Source organism: Myotis nattereri, assembly GCF_964212035.1.
Source record: "Myotis nattereri genome assembly, chromosome: 3".
NCBI lineage: Eukaryota > Metazoa > Chordata > Mammalia > Chiroptera > Vespertilionidae > Myotis > Myotis nattereri.
The window spans coordinates 70,536,926-70,555,598 of NC_138077.1; the positions used below are offsets into that span (position 1 = coordinate 70,536,926).

Below are 18,673 nucleotides of genomic sequence, written 5' to 3' on the forward strand. Positions count from 1 at the left end.
TGTACTAATTATAAATGCATTTTTAAACACTGAAGTTTTTTATAGGTCGGTTTTTTTTTTAAGCTATCCTATACTATATAATAAAAGGCTAATATGCAAATAGACCAAACAGTGGAAAAACTGAATAACCGGGTGCTATGACGTGCACTGACCACCAGGGGGCACGTGCAGAACATGGCGGGTGTCGGCTTCAGGCGGCAGAGCGCGGAACATGGCGGGCATCAGCTGCGGTGGGATGGTGGAGCAGGTGAGCGGGGGCGCGGGACCACAGTGGGGCGCCAGTCGCTGCCATGGGGGTGAGCCTCTGGTGGTTACTGAAAATTCTTTGCTCCTGTGCACTGCAGTCCTACTGATGGTACCCGGCACTGGCCCTGATCGCTCGGCACTGTCAGTGGGTGCGAGTGGCAGCTGCCAGCCCCAATCACCCCTCAGGGCTTCTTCACTTCTCCCTGCACCTGAGGGGCGATCGGGGCCGGTAGCCACCTCTCGCACCTGCTGCCAGTGACGGCCCCACTTGCGCCCGCTGCTGGCACCAGAGCTGCCACTCACACCCACTGCCACCGCCGGCCCCACTTACACCCACAGTTGGTATGTGGCACTGGTCCTGATTGCTTGGCACAGTCAGCAGGTGCAAGCAGCAGCTGCCAGCCCCGATCGCCCCTGAGGGCTTCTCCACCTCCCCCAGGCAATCAGGGCAGCAGCACCACTTGCACCCACTCTCGGCAACAGTAACACTCGCACCCACTGCTGGCACTGGCCCCAATCGCTCCACGCCATCAGAGGGTACAAGCTGGGCTGGCACTGTCAGTGCGTGGGAACGGCAGCCACAGGAGCAGGGCTGCTGGCAGACAGGGGACCAGGGCCCCGGCGGGAGAGACCAGGCGGGGGCGCAGAGGATGGGCCAAGACCTGCCCCTGTGACCACCACAGCCTCGTTGCCCTCAGTTCCTTTTGAAGTGCATGAATTCATGCACTGGGCCCCTAGTAGCTTAAATAAACAAAAGGTGAGGGTAACAGTTACCTAGGAAAAAGAAAAGTTGGGGGAGAATGGTAGGTTGAGTGCTTCTGGAGTGCTGGAAAAATTCTATTTGTTGCCTTGGATGGGGCCATATGCCACAAAAGTGCTTGCTTTATAATTATTTACTAAATTGTGCTTTTATATTTTGTGAGCTTTTCTTTATATTTTAATAACAATAAAGTATTTTAAAGCATAACAAATGACCATTTTGTCATTCATTCATAAAACACTATGTAATAGCTTTTACACTATCTATCTAATAAGGAGGGAATATGCTAATTGACAATCACACCCTCAAAGGTGGTGGCACCCACAGCCACAAAATGACAGCCCCCAATCCCCTCAGCCCCACTGGGGCAGCAGTCGGGCACCTGTCTCTGGAGTTCCTCAGTCCCCTCAGGCCCCCAGCCGCCAGGACCAGCCTGAAGCACAGGCAAGCCTTGAATGGCAGCTGCCCAGCCAATGCCTGAGGCGCAGGTAAGCCTTGAATGGCCGCCCGAGGCTTAGGTAACCAGGGCCAGTCAAGGCTTGCGCTGCTGGCAGTGGCAGAAGCAGAGGTGTGATGGGGGCATCACCTTCCCCTGATCACCAGGTCACCTCCCACCTTGGAGGGCTCCTGTACTATGAGAGGGGGCAGGCTGGGCTGAGGGATCACCCCCTCCAGTGCATGAGTTGTTTTTTTTTAATTAAATCTTTATTGTTCAGATTATTGCAATTGTTCCTCTTTTACCCCCATAGGTCCCCTAGACCTGTTTCCCACCCCACCCTCCGCTCTCACCCCTCCCCCCACTGTCCTCATCCACAGGTGCACGATTTTTGTTCAGTCTCTTCTTGCATCCCCCACACCCCTTTCTCCCCCAAGAATAGTCAGTCTACTCCCTTTCTATGCCCCTTGATTCTATTATAATCACCAGTTTATTCTGTTCATCAGATTATTTATTCACTTGATTTTTAGATTTACTTGTTGATAGGTATGTATTTGTTGTTCAATTTGTATCTTTACCATTTTCTTCATCTTCCTCTTCTTAAAGGATACCTTTCAGCATTTCATATAATACTGGTTTAGTAGTGATGAACTCCTTTAGCTTTTTCTTATCTGTGAAGCTCTCTATCTGACCTTCAATTCTGAGTGATTGCTTTGCTGGATAAAGTACTCTTGATTGTAGGTTCTTGCTATTCATCACTTTGAATATTTCTTGCCACTCCCTTCTGGCCTGCAAAGTTTCTGTTGAGAAATCTGCTGACAGTCGTATGGGTACTCCCTTGTAGATAACTGTCTTTCTGTTGCTGTTTTTAAGATACTCTCTTTGTCTTTTGCTCTTGGCATTTTAATTATGATGTGTCTTGGTGTGGTCCTTTTTGGATTCCTTTTGTTTGGGATTCTCTGTGCTTCCTGGACTTGTAAGTCTATTTCTTTCACCAGGTAGGGGAAGTTTTCTGTCATTATTTCTTCAAATAGGTTTTCAATATCTTGCTCTCTCTCTTCTTCTGGCACCCCTATAATTTGGATGTTGGTACGCTTGAAGCTGTCCCAGAGGCTCCTTACATTATCTTCGTATTTTTGGATTCTTTTTTCATTTTGCTTTTCCAGTTGGGTGTTTTTTACTTCTTCGTATTTCAAATCTTTGACTTGATTCTTGCGATCCTCTAGTCTGCTGTTGGGGGTCTGTATAATATTCTTTATTTCAGTCAGTGTATGCTTAGTTTCTAGTTGGTCCTTTATCACAACCTCAAGGGTCTCATTAGATTTCTTGAAGGTCTCATTAAGTTTATCGGCGGTTTCTAGAAAATTCTTGAAAATCCTTAAAAGTGTGGTTTTGAACTCTATATCCAGTAGTTTGCTTTCCTCCATTTCTGTCATTTGTGTCCTGTTTCTTTGTCTCCGCATATTTTTATGCTTCGCTGTGTCGATAGAGTGGCTTTCTGTACTAGGTGTCTTATAGGGCCCAGTGGTTCAGCCTCCCCAATTAGCTGAGGTAGACGCTCTTGGTGCATACACTTGTGGGCTTTGTGCACAGTCTTGTTTTAGTTAAGCCTTGATTGTTGTAGGTAACACTGGGAGGGATTGACCTCCAGGCCAATTGGCCATGAGAATCAGCTGTGTCTACAGTGGGAGAAATTCTGTGCTGGAGACACCCCTCTGGGGCGTCAATGGGGCTTTGGTGCTCACTGAGTCTGCCCCCTGAGTGTCTCCTTATATATCCGAGGAGCTGCAATCTGGATGGTCCCACTCTGACCACTGGGCACACTGGCTCCTGAAGCTCTAAGGAGGTGCTAATCTAGCCTTTGCCTGAGGCTATCCAGCAGGAGCCAGCTATGACACAATGCAAGTTTACCTGGGGCCTTGGGCCAGCTGCAGTTTGTTAGGTAATTATCAGATTGCAAAGGGCCAGGCCTTTCATATGCAAAAGCCTGTGGCTTGGGCAGGGCAGGGCGGGGTCTCAGGGGATCAACAGGGCGAAGCGAGCAGTCATGGCTGCTCTCAGTCCTGCCCTCAGAGGCCCTGCTTCTCAATGTCCTGGCAATCGCTGCAAGCACCCCCAAGAGAAAGCTGCCCTCGAGTTCCGACCAATGCCAGACAGTCGTTTCTCCCATATGAGTCTGGGTCCCCAGAGACTTGCCCGGAACTGGAGCTCAGAGCCTGAGACTCCCTCCCGATTGATAAGACAACCATGTCCTAAGCCGCCAACCCTCTCCGCATGCACCTCTGTACCTCTGTATTTTACTTCCGCACTGCACCTCCTCTGAGACTCGGTATGCTTTTCTCTTTACTTCTAGTTGTAGAATTTCCACTTAGCCAGCCTTCCTGTGGTTCTGGATGATGTCCGTTCCGTCTTTAGTTGTATTTTTGAAGTGGTTGTACCAGGCAGCAATCTCTGGTGTTTACCTATGCCGCCATCTTGGTTTTCCCCGATTTGCTAGCCAGAGCATGAGTTTTCATGCACTGGGCCTCTAGTTAGTAATACAATCCAGTTATCAGAGGATTCTCCACAGAATACAATTATAAAACCCAGGTAAATTACAAAAAGCTTTTATTGTGGGGCTAAGTAAAACTTTGTGGAAAACAAAGTTCTCCTTGGTCAACGGAACCAGAAAACTTCAGCCACAGAACCATGGCTGCTTAAGAGAGTGGGGAAAAATTTTCCAAAGGGAAAGAGTCAGAGAAGAGATCCCAAATTCTTTCTAGCCACATTTCTGACTGATAATCTCCATCCACATCCTATACTAACAAGAGACAAACATGCAAATTGACTGTACTTTCACTATGCCTCAAGCCATGCCCAAGCCAATCAGAGTGACTATATGCAAATTAACACAACCAAGATGGTTACCAGCAGCCACGGAGTTGGAGCAAGCAGGAGGCTTGCTTGCTCCAGTGATGGAGGAAGCCAAGGTTCCCTGCCTGCCGTGGCCTGGCTCTGAGTTCCACTGAAAACAACAAAGTTTCAATTATAGAAGGTAAATAAACCCCAGATACCTGCTTTCAAGCAGCCACGGCCACGGAGCTAGAGCGAGCAGGAGCCGGCTCTGAGCTCCATTGAAAGCAACAAAGTTTCAATTATAGAAGTTAAACAAACTCTAGATGCCTGCTTTCAGCCAGCCGTGGCCACGGAGCTGGAGTGAGCAGAAGTGGGTTGACCCTGGCGATGGAGGCAGCCAAGCTTTCGCAGGCTTCCGCTAAAGGCAACAAAGTTTCAATTATAGAAGGTAAATAAATCCCAGAATAAAAGAAAAAAAGGAGAGGTTGGGAGCTTACGTCACCAGGGTGCTTGGCCAGCCTGAAAACGGCCCTCAGCCCCTCACCCAGACTGGCCAGGCACCCAAGTGGGGACCCCCCACCCTGAAGGGGGTGTGACCAGCCTATAAACAGCCATCAGCCCCTGACCCAGGCTGGCCAAACCTCCATGGGGTAAGGGTCCCCACTGGGGTGGACATCCTTCGAGAGTTCCCACACTGCAAAAGGGCATAGGCCGGGCTCAGGGACCCCCGAAGGCACAAATTTTTGTGCACCAGGCCTCTAGTGTATAGAATAAACTCAAAGCAGCTCAGCTAAAGTCAAAGATCTGAACTGAGAGTGAATCAGCACCCAAGAAAAAGAGTTCACAATTCATATCCAAACAAGTAAACTGCCTGTTAAAACAAAAATAACATAGCCATTGCAAAATAATGGAATTCAGAATCTCTATATCTGAATATGCTATGTGTACCGGACATTATGCTATGTTTTGGGAATACAGCAGTAAGATAAAGTCCTTGCCTTTGTGGTTACAGTTAAATGAAGAAGACAGGCAAGAAAGTATAATGAAATTAATAAATGTTTTTTTTTAAATATATTTTATTAATTTTTTACAGAGAGGGAGAGAGATAGTCAGAATCATCGATGAGGCCCTAGCCGGCTTTGGCTCAGTGGATAGAGCATCAGCCTGTGGACTGAAGGGTTCAGGTTCGATTCTGGCCAAGGGCACATGCCTGGGTTGCGGGCTCGATCCCCAGTGGAGGGTGTGCAGGAAGCAGCCAATCAATGATTCTCTCTCATCACTGATGTTTCTATCTCTTTCTCCTTATCCCTTCCTCTCTGAAATCAATAATATATATACATACATATATATATATGAAACATGGATGAGAGAGAAACATCGATCAGCTGCCTCCTACACACCTCCCACTGGGGATGTGCCCGCAACCAAGGTACATGCCCTTGACTGGAATCGAACCTGGGACCCTTCAGTTCACAGGCCGATGCTCTATCCACTGAACCAAACCGGTTAGGGCTTAATAAACGTTTTAATAGCAAGACCACATGGAATACAGGACAGGGACACCTCAATCTAATGTACATAAGGCTTTCCAGAAGCTTTCAGCCAAAGGAGTAGAATATTCCAGGCAAGGCTTGGAGATAAAATGGATGGCACAATCAAGAACTAAAAGAAGCCCAGTATAGTTGGTGTATATATGGTAAGAAAAGAATGAAAAGAGATGACACTAATGAGGTCAGCAGGGACCAAAGTGATTGAAGAGACAAGATACAGAGTCTGAACATAATTAAGAGCATTTAGAAACCTCTGAAAGATTTTCAAGCAGGAAAGTGATATATTTCACTTTTCATTTTAGAAAAGTGCTCTTGTGGCTCTGTAAATAGACTGAAGAAAGGAAAGAAATACAAGTTTAGAAGATGTTTTCAGAATTCCAAGTGAGAAATAATACTTCATCTGGTTTAGTGGAAGAACAGAGGCAGAAGTAAGGAGGCATTTACAATATATTTAAAAAGTTGAATTGACTGGAGTTAAAAAATGTTACAGAGCAGTGTTGGGAAGAAAGATTATAAATCCAGTTGTAGTGATGCTGAACTAAAGATCTTTTTGAAACATAAAAGTAGTTATTTTCTTTTTTTATACATTTTATTGATTTTTTACAGAGAGGAAGGGAGAGAGATAGAGAGTTAGAAACATCGATGAGAGAGAAACATCGATCAGCTGCCTCCTGTACATCTCCCACTGGTGATGTGACCGCAACCCAGGTACATGCCCTTGGCCGGAATCGAACCTGGGACCTCTCAGTCCGCAGGCTGACGCTCTATCCACTGAGCCAAACCGGTTTCGGCAAAAGTTGTTATTTCAAGTGTGCAGGTAGATAAACCTACATTTTATGGGTGAGATCTATGCTGGAGATAAAGATTTGGGTTTCATTAGCTCATAAACGATATCAATGCAATGTCCTTGGGAGACTGGAAAATGGAAGACATTAACACTTTACACAGAAAAGAGAAACAATGGGTTAAAAGAATTTTTTATATTGGAATTTCTAATTTCAATGGCAACATTATATAAATTCCCAGTTTACACTAGATAGGCCTCTGTAATATAGTTTTCTCATCTAAGCAACAGGATAATTCTAACTGTCACATCCTCCTGTCTGCCACCCCAGCCCTGATGGGCCCCCATCAGGGGCAGGGCCGGCCGGCCAACCTCCTGCAGCTCATCCCCACCCCCGGCTCCGCCCAGCCCTGCTGGGCTGGCCAGGTTGAGGAACTCCACCTTGCATGAATTCGTGTACCAGGCCTCTAATTGCCACATAAGCTTAGAGGCCTGAATGAGTTTTGAAAGTTAGGAGAAAGTTTTTATAAAACCAAGTAAATAACTGTAAGAAAAATATGTTGGTTTCTGTAAAAGATTATTTTCATATTTAAGGAAAAAGTATTCACATAATGTCTCTTTTCCTGCTTTAAAATTTAAATGTCTACAAAGTAGGGGGAAAAAAGAGGGTCATAAATGTCAGTTAAATATAATTTTTTCACACAATTAATATTACCTTTAAATTTAATGGAGTTCCAACAAGTGACAGAAACACAGAAGAAAGAAGCAACTAAAAAATATATACATGCTCAGAAAAAAACATAAAATATTTTATTTCAAGCTTACCTTGCTCCTAAATTTTCAATGGTTATATATTCATCCTTTCTCACAACTTCAAACTGCAAGTGATGGAAAAAAATAGCCCTAAATAGTTCAATTTTCAAAATCCTTTAATATTACTAGTTAGCCTTAACACTTGAAAAAGGACAATGAGAATGAAGCTATAGCAAATATAAAACAAAACAGAAGTGACAAGATAAGCTATAAACAACTTTAATAAACAATAAACTAGAGTTGATTTTTTAAAAAATTCTACTTTACATCACTACAGGATTTAAATATCAATATGAGATACAAAAAGAGTGTTACTAAAGATAAAGAATAATATCTATTTTTATTTGCAATTTTGGTCTATTTGTAAACTGAAAATTCAAGCATTTCATTTATTTAAAAATAAAATAAGTATCATTTGAGAACATTTTATGTAACACGTACTATATGTGATTTATATAGATATTTTCATAGAAAGATATGAAAGAGGGTCAAAAAGTCTAAAAGTATTTTTAAACTCAGATGGCACAGATCAGATTATCATCACTGGTACATGACAGACTTCTCATTGGTACAGGCATAGCCTGCTTTATATGTGTCTGTTTGTGTGTATCTTTACTTTTTAAATTTTCTTATTTTTAAGGATCACTTAAATACTACTTTGGAGAAATCAAAGCAATAGAAAGGTCAGAAATTAAGTCACCATTAAAGAGAAAATGGCAAAAATACTATTGCTATGAATCCCAAATGTTTTGAAATCCGAATGCCATTCCAATGAAAGAAAAATAAGAAAGATACTTACCAAAATTTTAACAATTCCAGGTTCATCACATTGTAGCATCCTTACCATGTCACCTGTACATCCTTCCTTCAAACATTTTTTCCCACTAAAACTCTAAAGTTATCAATAGAAAAAAACAAATTATCAAAAGAAAAAACATTACAATCAATAAAAAAATTCTGATGTGCAAATCTAATTATTTTTTTAAAAAGTTAGATGTTTCTAGATGATAAAACAAAAGATGTGAAAAAACAGAGTTAGCTGTTCAAAAATAGTCTATCTCATGTATCAGTGGATTTAAAATGCATAATTGAACTTTTCTCTAATAATTTCTACTTCAAAATCTTTAAGTAGCTATATTACAGCCTAAGAAGTAGTACCTAAGCACAGGGAAAGCAACTTGAAGTGACATTTAGGTAAACGTATAAAGAAACACTGAATTTCTATTAGATATATAAGGATTACAGGGAAAAATGAAAGAATTAAAATGTTGAGTATTTCCTCTGATTCTGACCTTAATTTCCTCTTGTTAAGTCACTTGTTTTCTTTTAGTTCTTTTTCTAAAGTTGAGCAATATTGATTGCCCTAACAATCAAAGATTATAAAAAACACATGCTACTTAAACAAATGAATAATGCTAATGCAAGTACATATTTTATCTGTTAATCTTCACAACAACCTTATGAAGATATTACTATCCTCACTATATAGTTTAGAAAAATGAATCTCAGAGCAGTTAAATTAACAGCCTAATGTAAAACAAAACAAACAAACAAACAAAACAAAGAAAACACTATAATGGTTCAATCTGGACTTGAACCCAGATCTCCCAAGTCCATATACAATGCTCTTTCTATGCCATGATTTTTTTAAATTGTTTTATTGCTTAAAGTATTACAAAGGGTATTACATATGTCTCCTTTTTTTTCCTGCCCTGGACAATCCCCTGGCCTCCCCTACCCCCCAGTGTCTTATGTCCATTGGTTATGCTTATATGCATGCATACAAATCCTTCGGTTGATCTCTTACCCCTCCAACCCCCTCCTGCCCCCCAACCCTCCCTGGCCTTCCCGCTGTAGTTTGACAGTCTGTTCGAGGCTGCTCTGCCTCTGTGTCTATTTTTGTTCATAAGTTTATAATGGACTTTATTATCCATAAATGAGTGAGATATCATGTGGTATTTTTCCTTCATTGACTGGCTTATTTCACTTAGCATAATGTACTCCAGTTCCATCCATGCCGTTGCAAATTATGCCACGATTTTTTTATTGGGGTTTTCCGTGTACACAATGTAAACACTCTGACCAAATACCATAAACCCAACTTATGGTAATCAACTCACCAAAGAATAATTAATATAGAATTGGGCTTTATACTTTTACTTTAATTTTAGTGGCAAAGAATTCAATTTAGTTATATGACTTTAGGTAAATATACATAATCTCAAATAGATTTTTGAAGACTATAAAATTTATCATTGTTCTCTATCCTTAAAATAGAAACTATCCTTAAAATTGTATAACTGTCCTTTCTGTTTGTTTATTAAGCAATTCTATTCTTTGATTCTATGACTTTTATGTAAATATATGCGACAATATTTCTATTCTTAAGAGTATAAACTTCCATAGGGAAAGAAATAGATAGGAATCACTAAGCAAAGCAACAAGCAGAGTATCCCCTACGAAGATCTGTTTAATAAATGGTGATAATGAACAAAGAATAGTGAGGAGAAAAGCATCAGAAAAAATAAGGAAAAAAAAACAGAGGTAAAATAGAGGAGGAAGGATATTAACAGGAAGAAATGAAAAAAAAAAAGAGAGAAAAAAAGAGGAAAGGGTAGAGGAAGAAATGTTGTAGTAAAGAGTTTAAGGAAAAATGAAATACCTGATCATTTTCACCTGGATATTTTAAATTCTTGAACTTTTTCCAACAAATTTTATGAAAATAAACACAGCAACTTTTACTGCACATTAATTGAAAAAATCCCTGGAAAAGAATGAAAATAAGTTGTTGATATGGAAATAGAATATCATATATAAATAGAAATATCACTTTAAGTCACTTTTAACTTCACAAGTTTTTTGTCCTTCCCAGTGTGTCCTCCCTGGAACTACAGTTATGCTTCTTTTAAAGAGGCAGATTGCTTGGATGACAAAAATCTAAATTTTGTGGCCAGGACTTCCTGCTGCTACATGCTATGTATGTGATTGGAATGCTATTACCTCCCTGGGAAACCATAACCATATCACCATGTCACCTAACCAAGACTGAACTTGCCCCTCATAAGCACTGTACTTTACCAGGTCTACCTCCCTAATTCCTAACTTACCCTAATGAATAGATCTTGGCTTTCTCCTCCTCCCTACTTACCCCATTTGCTATACACATCATGCCATTCTTTTTTTTCCCCATTATAATAGCCATCTTTATTTTAAAAAAACATAAAATGTATTATTTTGGTCTTTCTGAGTTTTCATTTTTACAAAAACAAAAACACACATTAAAAGCATTCTCAACTGTCATTCTCACAAACAGATGTTTTTTAAGCAGCCCTCCCTGCTACATGCTTCATTCTGGATGCCCATGCCTTTTAACTGAGATTTCCATTATTTTATAGAAGTGGTGTTATATTTGCTCTGATAATCACATCGCATTTTATCCTGTGATTTCCCAGTCTTATTCTGCCATATCTACTGGGAACCAGACTTGAAGTACTTTGATTGTTGAATTTCTTCAAATTAAGGCTGGTTATGATTTTTTCTACCTCAAGGCGCAGAGCAAAAATAATGATCACTTACTTGGTAACATAAATCTTGAGGAGTGACAATCTTTCTCCTTAGTGAAATAAATTTTAGATAAATGAAAATAAAATAACAATTCTAACTATAAAGAATATTTTAGATAATTTCTACTGTATGATAGCAGAAATATTAATTATAACTTCAGAGACATGTGACTATTACAAAACCCTTAGCAAAACCAATTCATTCTTTTATTGACTCACAGGGTATAAATTAATTCCAGGTCATTAAAATTCTAAATTCTTAGAGATACTCAAACAATTTCTCAACTGCATTATCACTGTTATTAAAATAAGTACTCTTTTGAAATACTATTTTGATGCATAATACAATAATTTTTATCTAAGTTTATTTTTTAAATATTCAGTTAACTGATAATTATAGTACCTTATAATTGGTGTTCCTTAAAATGTCAGCTTCACAAGATCGTTCACAATCTAGATAACTGCAAATGGTCTGCTTCATTATATTACTTTCAGTTGTCTTGATAAAATTATTGAGAAGATCCTAGATTTAAAAATAAAAATAATCTCATCAATTAGTAATGACTACATAACATCCAATATTTTACCATACATAATTTTAAGTAATTTAAGTTATATACTTTTTTGAATGTATTTGTATGTATTTTTTTTAAGTAATAGAATATATTTTCCTCATTCAAAGTAAACAATAGATAGGAAGGTGCTAAAATAGAAATACTGAATTTCTTACTGAATATAAACATGGAGAAAGGAAAAAAAGTATGCATAAAATTCACTAAAAATGTTAGGATAATAAAGGAAAATATTTTAAAGGGAAGAGGGAAAAGAAAAATAACCAAGACCAAGTAGGGATTCTTTAGATAAGTACAGAAGTTAATTTTTTTTAATGTATAAAATTATTACTTTATTAGGTCAGATTTAAAAGTCATATAGTTATCCTGACAAATGCAAAAAATTGTCTGCTTATTCTATTGATTACTAAGACAGGTATCTATACTAATAATAGAGGAATATGCAAACTGTCCATGACTACATCACAGTGATGACTGAACAGCAGGCTGCATGTGGCGACCAGGCTGGCAGGGGGGTTATTGAGGGAAAACCAAACAACTGAACAGCAAGCTGCGTGGGGCAACCAGACTGGCAGGGGGGTTACTGAGGGATGACCAAACGACTGAACAGCAGGCTGTGTGGGGTGACCAGGCCAGTGAGGGGGAGGGGGGCAATTAGGGGAGACCAGGCTGGCAGGGGGAGTGGCAGGTGGAGGTGACCAGGCTAGTTGGGGGTAACCAGGCCAGCAGGGGGGGCAATCAGGCAGACAGGCAGGTGAGCAGCTAGGAGCCAGTGGTCCCAGATTGTGAGAGGGATGTCCGACTGATCACTGGGATCGGGCCTAAACCAGCAGTTGGACATCCCCCGAGGGGTCCTGGATTGGAGAGGGTGCAGGCTGGGCTGAGGGGGCCCCAGGCATGAATTTTGTGCACTGGGCCTCTAGTATTAAAATAATCTGTGACTGGGAGTTTTTATTTCTCTTTTCAATTCCATCAGTTTTTGTCCCATCTATTTTGAGGCTATATAGCAATTTTCAGTTGCTATAGCTTCCTGAAAAATTGAATTGTGTGTTTTAATGATACATCTCTTTTTATTTCAAGGAATGCATTTGGACTTTAAGTCAGGTAAAATATAAGGATCCAAAGAGGTTTAAAGTAAAAGTCTGGAAAGAAGTAAGTCATTCAAACACTAACCAAGTGAAACTTGTTGTTAATGTTCTTATTAAACAAATTAAAAAGTGATCAATGTGACTTATCAAATAGGTAAAAATTATCCAAAAAATAAAGACTACCCAGAGGATGTGGAAATATAGAAACTCTCATACTGTGTCTTAAGACTATAACCTGGTATAAACTTTCTGAGAGAAAATATAAAGATATAGCTCAGCAACTTTACAAGTGTGTGGACACTTGCTTCACAATTCCACTTTTAGAAATTTATCCTAAGAAAATGATGTAAAAAATACACAAAGATCACTTTACATATAGTGAAAAAGTAAAATGTTTAGGATAAATTAAATAATAAACAGCAGGATGAGTGTCTGGAAAGATATAAATGAAAATGCTAACAGTGGTTTCTCCATTTAAAGAAATATGAACAATTTTAGTTTTACCTTCAGGCATTTTCACATTTTTCAGTTTCCTGAGGCATTTAGTACTTTCAAAATTAGAATCAACAATAAAATGGTTAAGTACAATTTGAAAAAAAAAGTTAACTATTGCATTTAGTTCTAGCCCTGTGAAGAAATAGATTATTAGAGCTTTTAAAATCTTATTTGAAAATGCTAATAAAGCCTCTTCACTTCTCTCTACTTGTTGAATCATACATTCCGCACTACGTAATGAAATCAAGGTCATTTCTCATATAAAAAACTAATTTCCAATTAAAGAATGTGCTTCTTATAGAATATGACATAGTTAAGATAAACTGCACTTTATCAAAGATGATTCTGATTAGTCAGAAATGAAATGTTATTCTTAAATAATTGCTTACTTTAAAAGTTGTAGGTAAATCTTCATCTTCCGTAGGATCTATGTCAAACCAATGATCATTTGTATCACCTATTTCTTGTAAACTTTTATAAAATTCTAGCAGTCCTCCATTATATCTGCAAGGCATTTTAAATAAGGTTAGTTTGAATGTGACACTGTAACTAAATAGTTTAAAATAAAACGAATAACCCTTTTTTGTGTGTGATAAGTAGGGTAGTGATAACCTCTGGCATGCTATAGAAATACAAATACTAGGACTCTCACCTGTGGTAGATTGGGATGAAAAACAGGTGGAAGGGGAGACAATTGATTATGTAGTAGCTCACTTGAACAGTATAGGGACCATGGTAATTAAAGGGATTGTAGAGTTGATTGGCTTTTGTTTACTGTCTTGGAAGCCTTGAAGAAAGAGAATGACAGGCACAGGTCAGCCAACTATTGACTCAAGACACACTGTGAAAGACAGAGGCCTCTATGGTGGCATTTAAAGAGACCCTAACCTGTAGATATATTGGGTAAATACAATCTATGTTAAAAAAAATCAGTCCCAGATTTAATCACAAGGTGCAGCAAACCATAAAAGAGATGAAATGCATAACCTTGATGGGACTACTATTATCAACTCAGGGTAAAAGGCCTCCATGGTAATACATAAAGAATCCTTACCAACCCTAATTATAAGGACAAACTATGCTGAAAATGAGGCTCAGTATTTAATCACAAGGGTAGAACAACAGCAAAGACCAAAAGCACAGCCTCATGCCCTAACCGGTTTGGCTCAGTGGATAGAGCATCGGCCTGTGGGCTCAAGGGTCCCAGGTTCGATTCTGGCCAAGGGCACCAAAAACAAAGAAACAAACAAAAAAACAAACAAAAAAGCACAGCCTCAACAGTACCATTATGTGAAAATCGGGGCTCTGAGCGGAAACAAGTAGACTCTGAGATCTGGAATGGGGACATTTAGGTGAATATGCTTAGAAACAATGAATTCCTAAATTCTCATGACCCCTCTGACTGGCAAAGACCTACTCCTTGCTAGGAGGGGCAGATTCCCTTTATTTAAGGGCCATACAAAAATATCATTTGGAGTACATGTCTCAAAAGATAATGCCTTCCTTCTCAAGATCCTCCCTCTCCACTCATTGCCTACAGATTAATATATCTAGGATCACATAAAAGCAAAGTCCAAATGGGAACACAGAGTCCCTGCCCAGGAAAAAAAACAACAAACTTAATTCATCATGAGAATTACAGAACTTGACTAGTATGTACTAGAACATGTGTAGCAATGAACCTTAAAAGTGCTGAACTAGTGGACAAATATACAGCTGGATAGGGAAATGTGTATTGACATGGGACAACTTCCATAACTCAAGATTTAATTTCCAAGTAAGGATACCTTAAGCCAGTCCTAACATGCTGCTTAAGAAGGTTATTTGAAGCTTGGACATAACAATGGCCTACAGAAACTGAGGTGGAAATGCTGGAAACTTCGTGGCAGAGTATTAAAAGAAAGTTCAGGGAGGGAAGGATATTAGAAAGGACTTAGTACATAAGACCACAGAGTCCATCCCTAGATAATGTCTCCTGGAATAGTGGTCATCAACCTTTCGGACCTCATGGACCACCAGTGGTCCACGGACCACCGGTTGGCAACCGTTGCCCTGGAAAGACCAAGGTGACACTCCATCCATTAATGCAATAAGAAATATAGAGTCAGAAAGGCAGCTCAGTGGTGGTGGTTCTCTGTAGGTCAGGGATGAAAGTAAATGATATCATATAATGGACTTTCTAGTGTCAACCATCTGGAAAATGGATTCTCTCCAATGCCCATAAGTAAAGAGAATAAAGAGTAGTGTACATATTTGAAAGAAGGACAGCAATATACATTCATTTCTTGTCTCAGAGCTATGTTAATTCTCTCCACAATATAGACTAAAGGGATTTTTATTATTCTAACATTCTGCAAAACATCACACTGTTCATTGGTATTGATGACATCATAATACTAGTGAATACAAAGTGGGGAATCTTCTGGATACCTTAGTAAAAAGCAAGCATGCCAAAGGATAGACGATAAACCAAAGAATCAGGGAACTAACAGGTAGTGATGCTTTTATGGATCACTAGAGGCCTGGTGCAGGAATTCATGCATGGGTGGGATCCCTCGGGGTGGCCTGCAGGGATCAAGCTGACACCCACAGTCCAATGCCTACCTGCTGCTCCCGCTCATCTCAGCCCCACTACGCCTACCCCAGTCTCGCGCCCAATCAGTCCCGATTGGGAGAGGCTCGAGCCACCACAGCGGCTCTTGCCAGCTGTGGGCCCTGCGTCTGGTGCCTTCCTGAGGGGAGTGGCCTGTGGGATCAGGCTGAAACCGGCTCTCCGACACCCCCCGAGGGACCCCACCAGTGCAAGATCGAGGCCGGGAAGGGACAGCAAGAGGGCTCCAGGGCATGTCTGGCCCATCTTGCTCAGTCCCGATCAGCCAGACCCCAGCAGCAAGCTAACCTACCAGTCGAGCGTCTGTCCCCTGGTAGTCAGTGCACATCATAGCAACTGGTCAACCAGCCGACTGTCTGCCTGCTGGTGGTCAGTGCACATCATAGCGAGCAGTTGAGCGGCCTTATCATATCATTAGCATATCATACTTTGATTGGTTGAACAGTCGACAGGTCACCAGAGTACCGGACACTTAGCATATTAGGCTTTTATTATATAGAACTAGATGCCCGGTGCACAAAAATTTGTGCACTCGGGGGGGGGGGGGAGAGGGGGTCCCTCAGCCCGGCCTGTGCCCTCTCGCAGTCTGGGACCCCTCGGGGGATAACGACCTGCTGGCTTAGGCCTGCTCCCAGGTGGCAGAGGGCAGGCCCAATCCCTAGGTGCAGCCCCTGGTCAGGCTCAGAGCAGGGCCGATTGGGGAGTTGGGGCGCTGCCCCCTGTCATGCACAGAGCAGGGCGATTGGGAGGTTGTGATGCCACCCTCAGTCATGCTCAGGGTAGGGCCAATTGGGGGGTTGGGGCACCATCCCGTCACACTCAAGGCAGGGTCGATGGGGAGGTTGCGGCGCCACCCCGTCACGTACAGAGCAGGGCAAATCAGGGGGTTGGGGCACTGCCCCCTGCCACTCACAGAGCAGGGCCCATCAGGGGGGTTGGGGCTCTGTACCCTGTCACGCACAGAGCAGGGCCAATCAGGGGGTTGGGGCGCCGCCACTCTCACATTCAGGGCTGGGCTGATGGGGAGGTTATGGCTCTACCCTGTCACACACAGAGCAGGGCCCGTGGCAGGGGGTGGGGGGTGGGGGGTGTTGGGGCACCGCAACCTGTCACCCACAGAGCAGGGCCGATCGGGGGTTGGGGCGCCGCACCCTGTCACACACAGAGCCGCAGGGCGATCAGGGGGTTGTAGAGCTCCCCACTATCAGGCACAGAGCAGGGCTGATCAGGGGGTTGGGGCGCCTTCCCCTGTCACGAACAGAGCAGGGTGGATAGGGGGGTTGTGGCCCCGCCCCCTGTCACACACAGAGCCGCAGGGCGATCAGGGGGTTTGGGTGCTGCCCCGTCACGCTGATCCCGGTGCTGGGAGGCATATTACCCTTTCACTATATAGGGTAGAGGCCTGGTGCACGGGTGGGGGCTGGCTGGTTTGCCCTGAAGGCTGTCCTGGATCAGGGTGGGGGTCCCCACTGGGGTGCCTGGCCAGCCTGGGTGAGGGGATGATGGCTGTTTGCAGCTGGTCACACACCCTTCAGGGTGGGGGTCCCCACTGGGGTGCCTGGCCAGTCTGGGTGAGGGGCATGAGGACTGTTTTCAGGCTGGGGGTGACTGAAGCTCCCAACCGCTCCTTTTTTTCTTTTTCTTTTTTTTATTCTGGGCCAGCTTTAGCTTTGAGATTGGCTCCAGCTTTTAGGCCTCTGCTGCTAAAAGTAGGTTTCTGGCCTTTGCTTACAATGTTGCGATCCTGCTGGCTGAAGCCAGCGGACTAAAGCAGGTTTCTGGGGTTTTGTTTAGCTTCTATATTTGTTACATAGTTGCTTAGAGTTGCAGCTCAGAGGCCTGCAGTGGCAGGCGGGGAACGCTGGAGTCCTCCGGCACTGAAGCAAGCAAGCCTCACGTTCGCTTTCAGTTGCCTGGCTGCCGGCCGCCATCTTGGCTGGCAGTTAATTTGCATATCACCCTGATTAGCCAATGGGAAGGGTAGCGGTCGTATGCCAATTACCATGTTTCTCTTTTATTAGATAGGATGGCTGGACCAAGCAGTAATCCTTCATATGGATTTGCACAAGTAAACTTTGTGTAATTCATTCTTCAGATCTCAGCTAAACATTATTTCCTCAGAGAGACTTCTGATTCCCAGAACCAGACTGGGGCTCTAGAAGTCTTTTATTGTTCACTTATATTCCTTCATAGCTTTTTTTATAACATTTTATAAAAATTTTGCACAACTTATTATTTGATTAGTATCTATAATAATATCAGTTATATGGAATAGGAACTGTCTATTTTGTAAATAATTGTATCCCCAAATCTAGCACAGTCTCTAGAATATGATAAATGCTTAGCAAATAAAATGAATGATGTTACAAATGGCTAAGGATCTCCAAATAGGAAGTGAACAGACTGCTAGTCCATATAGATTACCCTATACAATTTCACTAAATATATAATACCCAACACTTCCAAAACTCAGCATTTGGACTCTTTCGATGCTTTATTAGTTCTATTATACCTTAAACACCTATTCCAAGTGGTGATAATATTAAAAACTACAACCATCATTTATTTATTAAGATAGCATTTCTGTGTCCTGGGCACTGTGTTAATTACCTGCAACATCTTATGAGGTGGGCACTACTTTTAGTTCCATTTGACAAATAAGAAAAAAGATAAGGCTTAGCCAACATTAAGTTTCCTTAAATCAAAGATTAGGTACGTGGTAGCAAATGTATTTGAACCCAGGTCTGTCAGACTCCAAAGACTATATCCCAATGTTTATGTTATACTGCCTCTTACTGTCACGACCTGTTAAGTTTGACACTTAACATTCTCAAGTACATTAAAGAAATTATTATCTGTAAAAAATAGGTGAAGAAGAAAAAAAATCCACCCATCATGATTATACCTGGTATACTGTGCA

The 18,673-nt window shown here is 41.6% G+C and overlaps 1 protein-coding gene across 1 annotated transcript in view; it reads right to left on the reverse strand.

The window, feature by feature from the left end:
* The window catches only part of DZIP3 (DAZ interacting zinc finger protein 3), a 141,444-nt gene that overhangs the window by 74,131 nt on the left and 48,640 nt on the right, over positions 1-18,673 (reverse strand). Inside the window, exons 8-12 of the mRNA XM_081086553.1 lie at positions 13,532-13,646; positions 11,391-11,510; positions 10,087-10,188; positions 8,224-8,316; positions 7,437-7,489 (exon numbers count right to left, since the gene is read on the reverse strand). Coding sequence (XP_080942679.1) covers positions 7,437-7,489; positions 8,224-8,316; positions 10,087-10,188; positions 11,391-11,510; positions 13,532-13,646 — 483 coding nt within the window. The remainder of the gene's footprint in view (positions 1-7,436; positions 7,490-8,223; positions 8,317-10,086; positions 10,189-11,390; positions 11,511-13,531; positions 13,647-18,673) is intronic.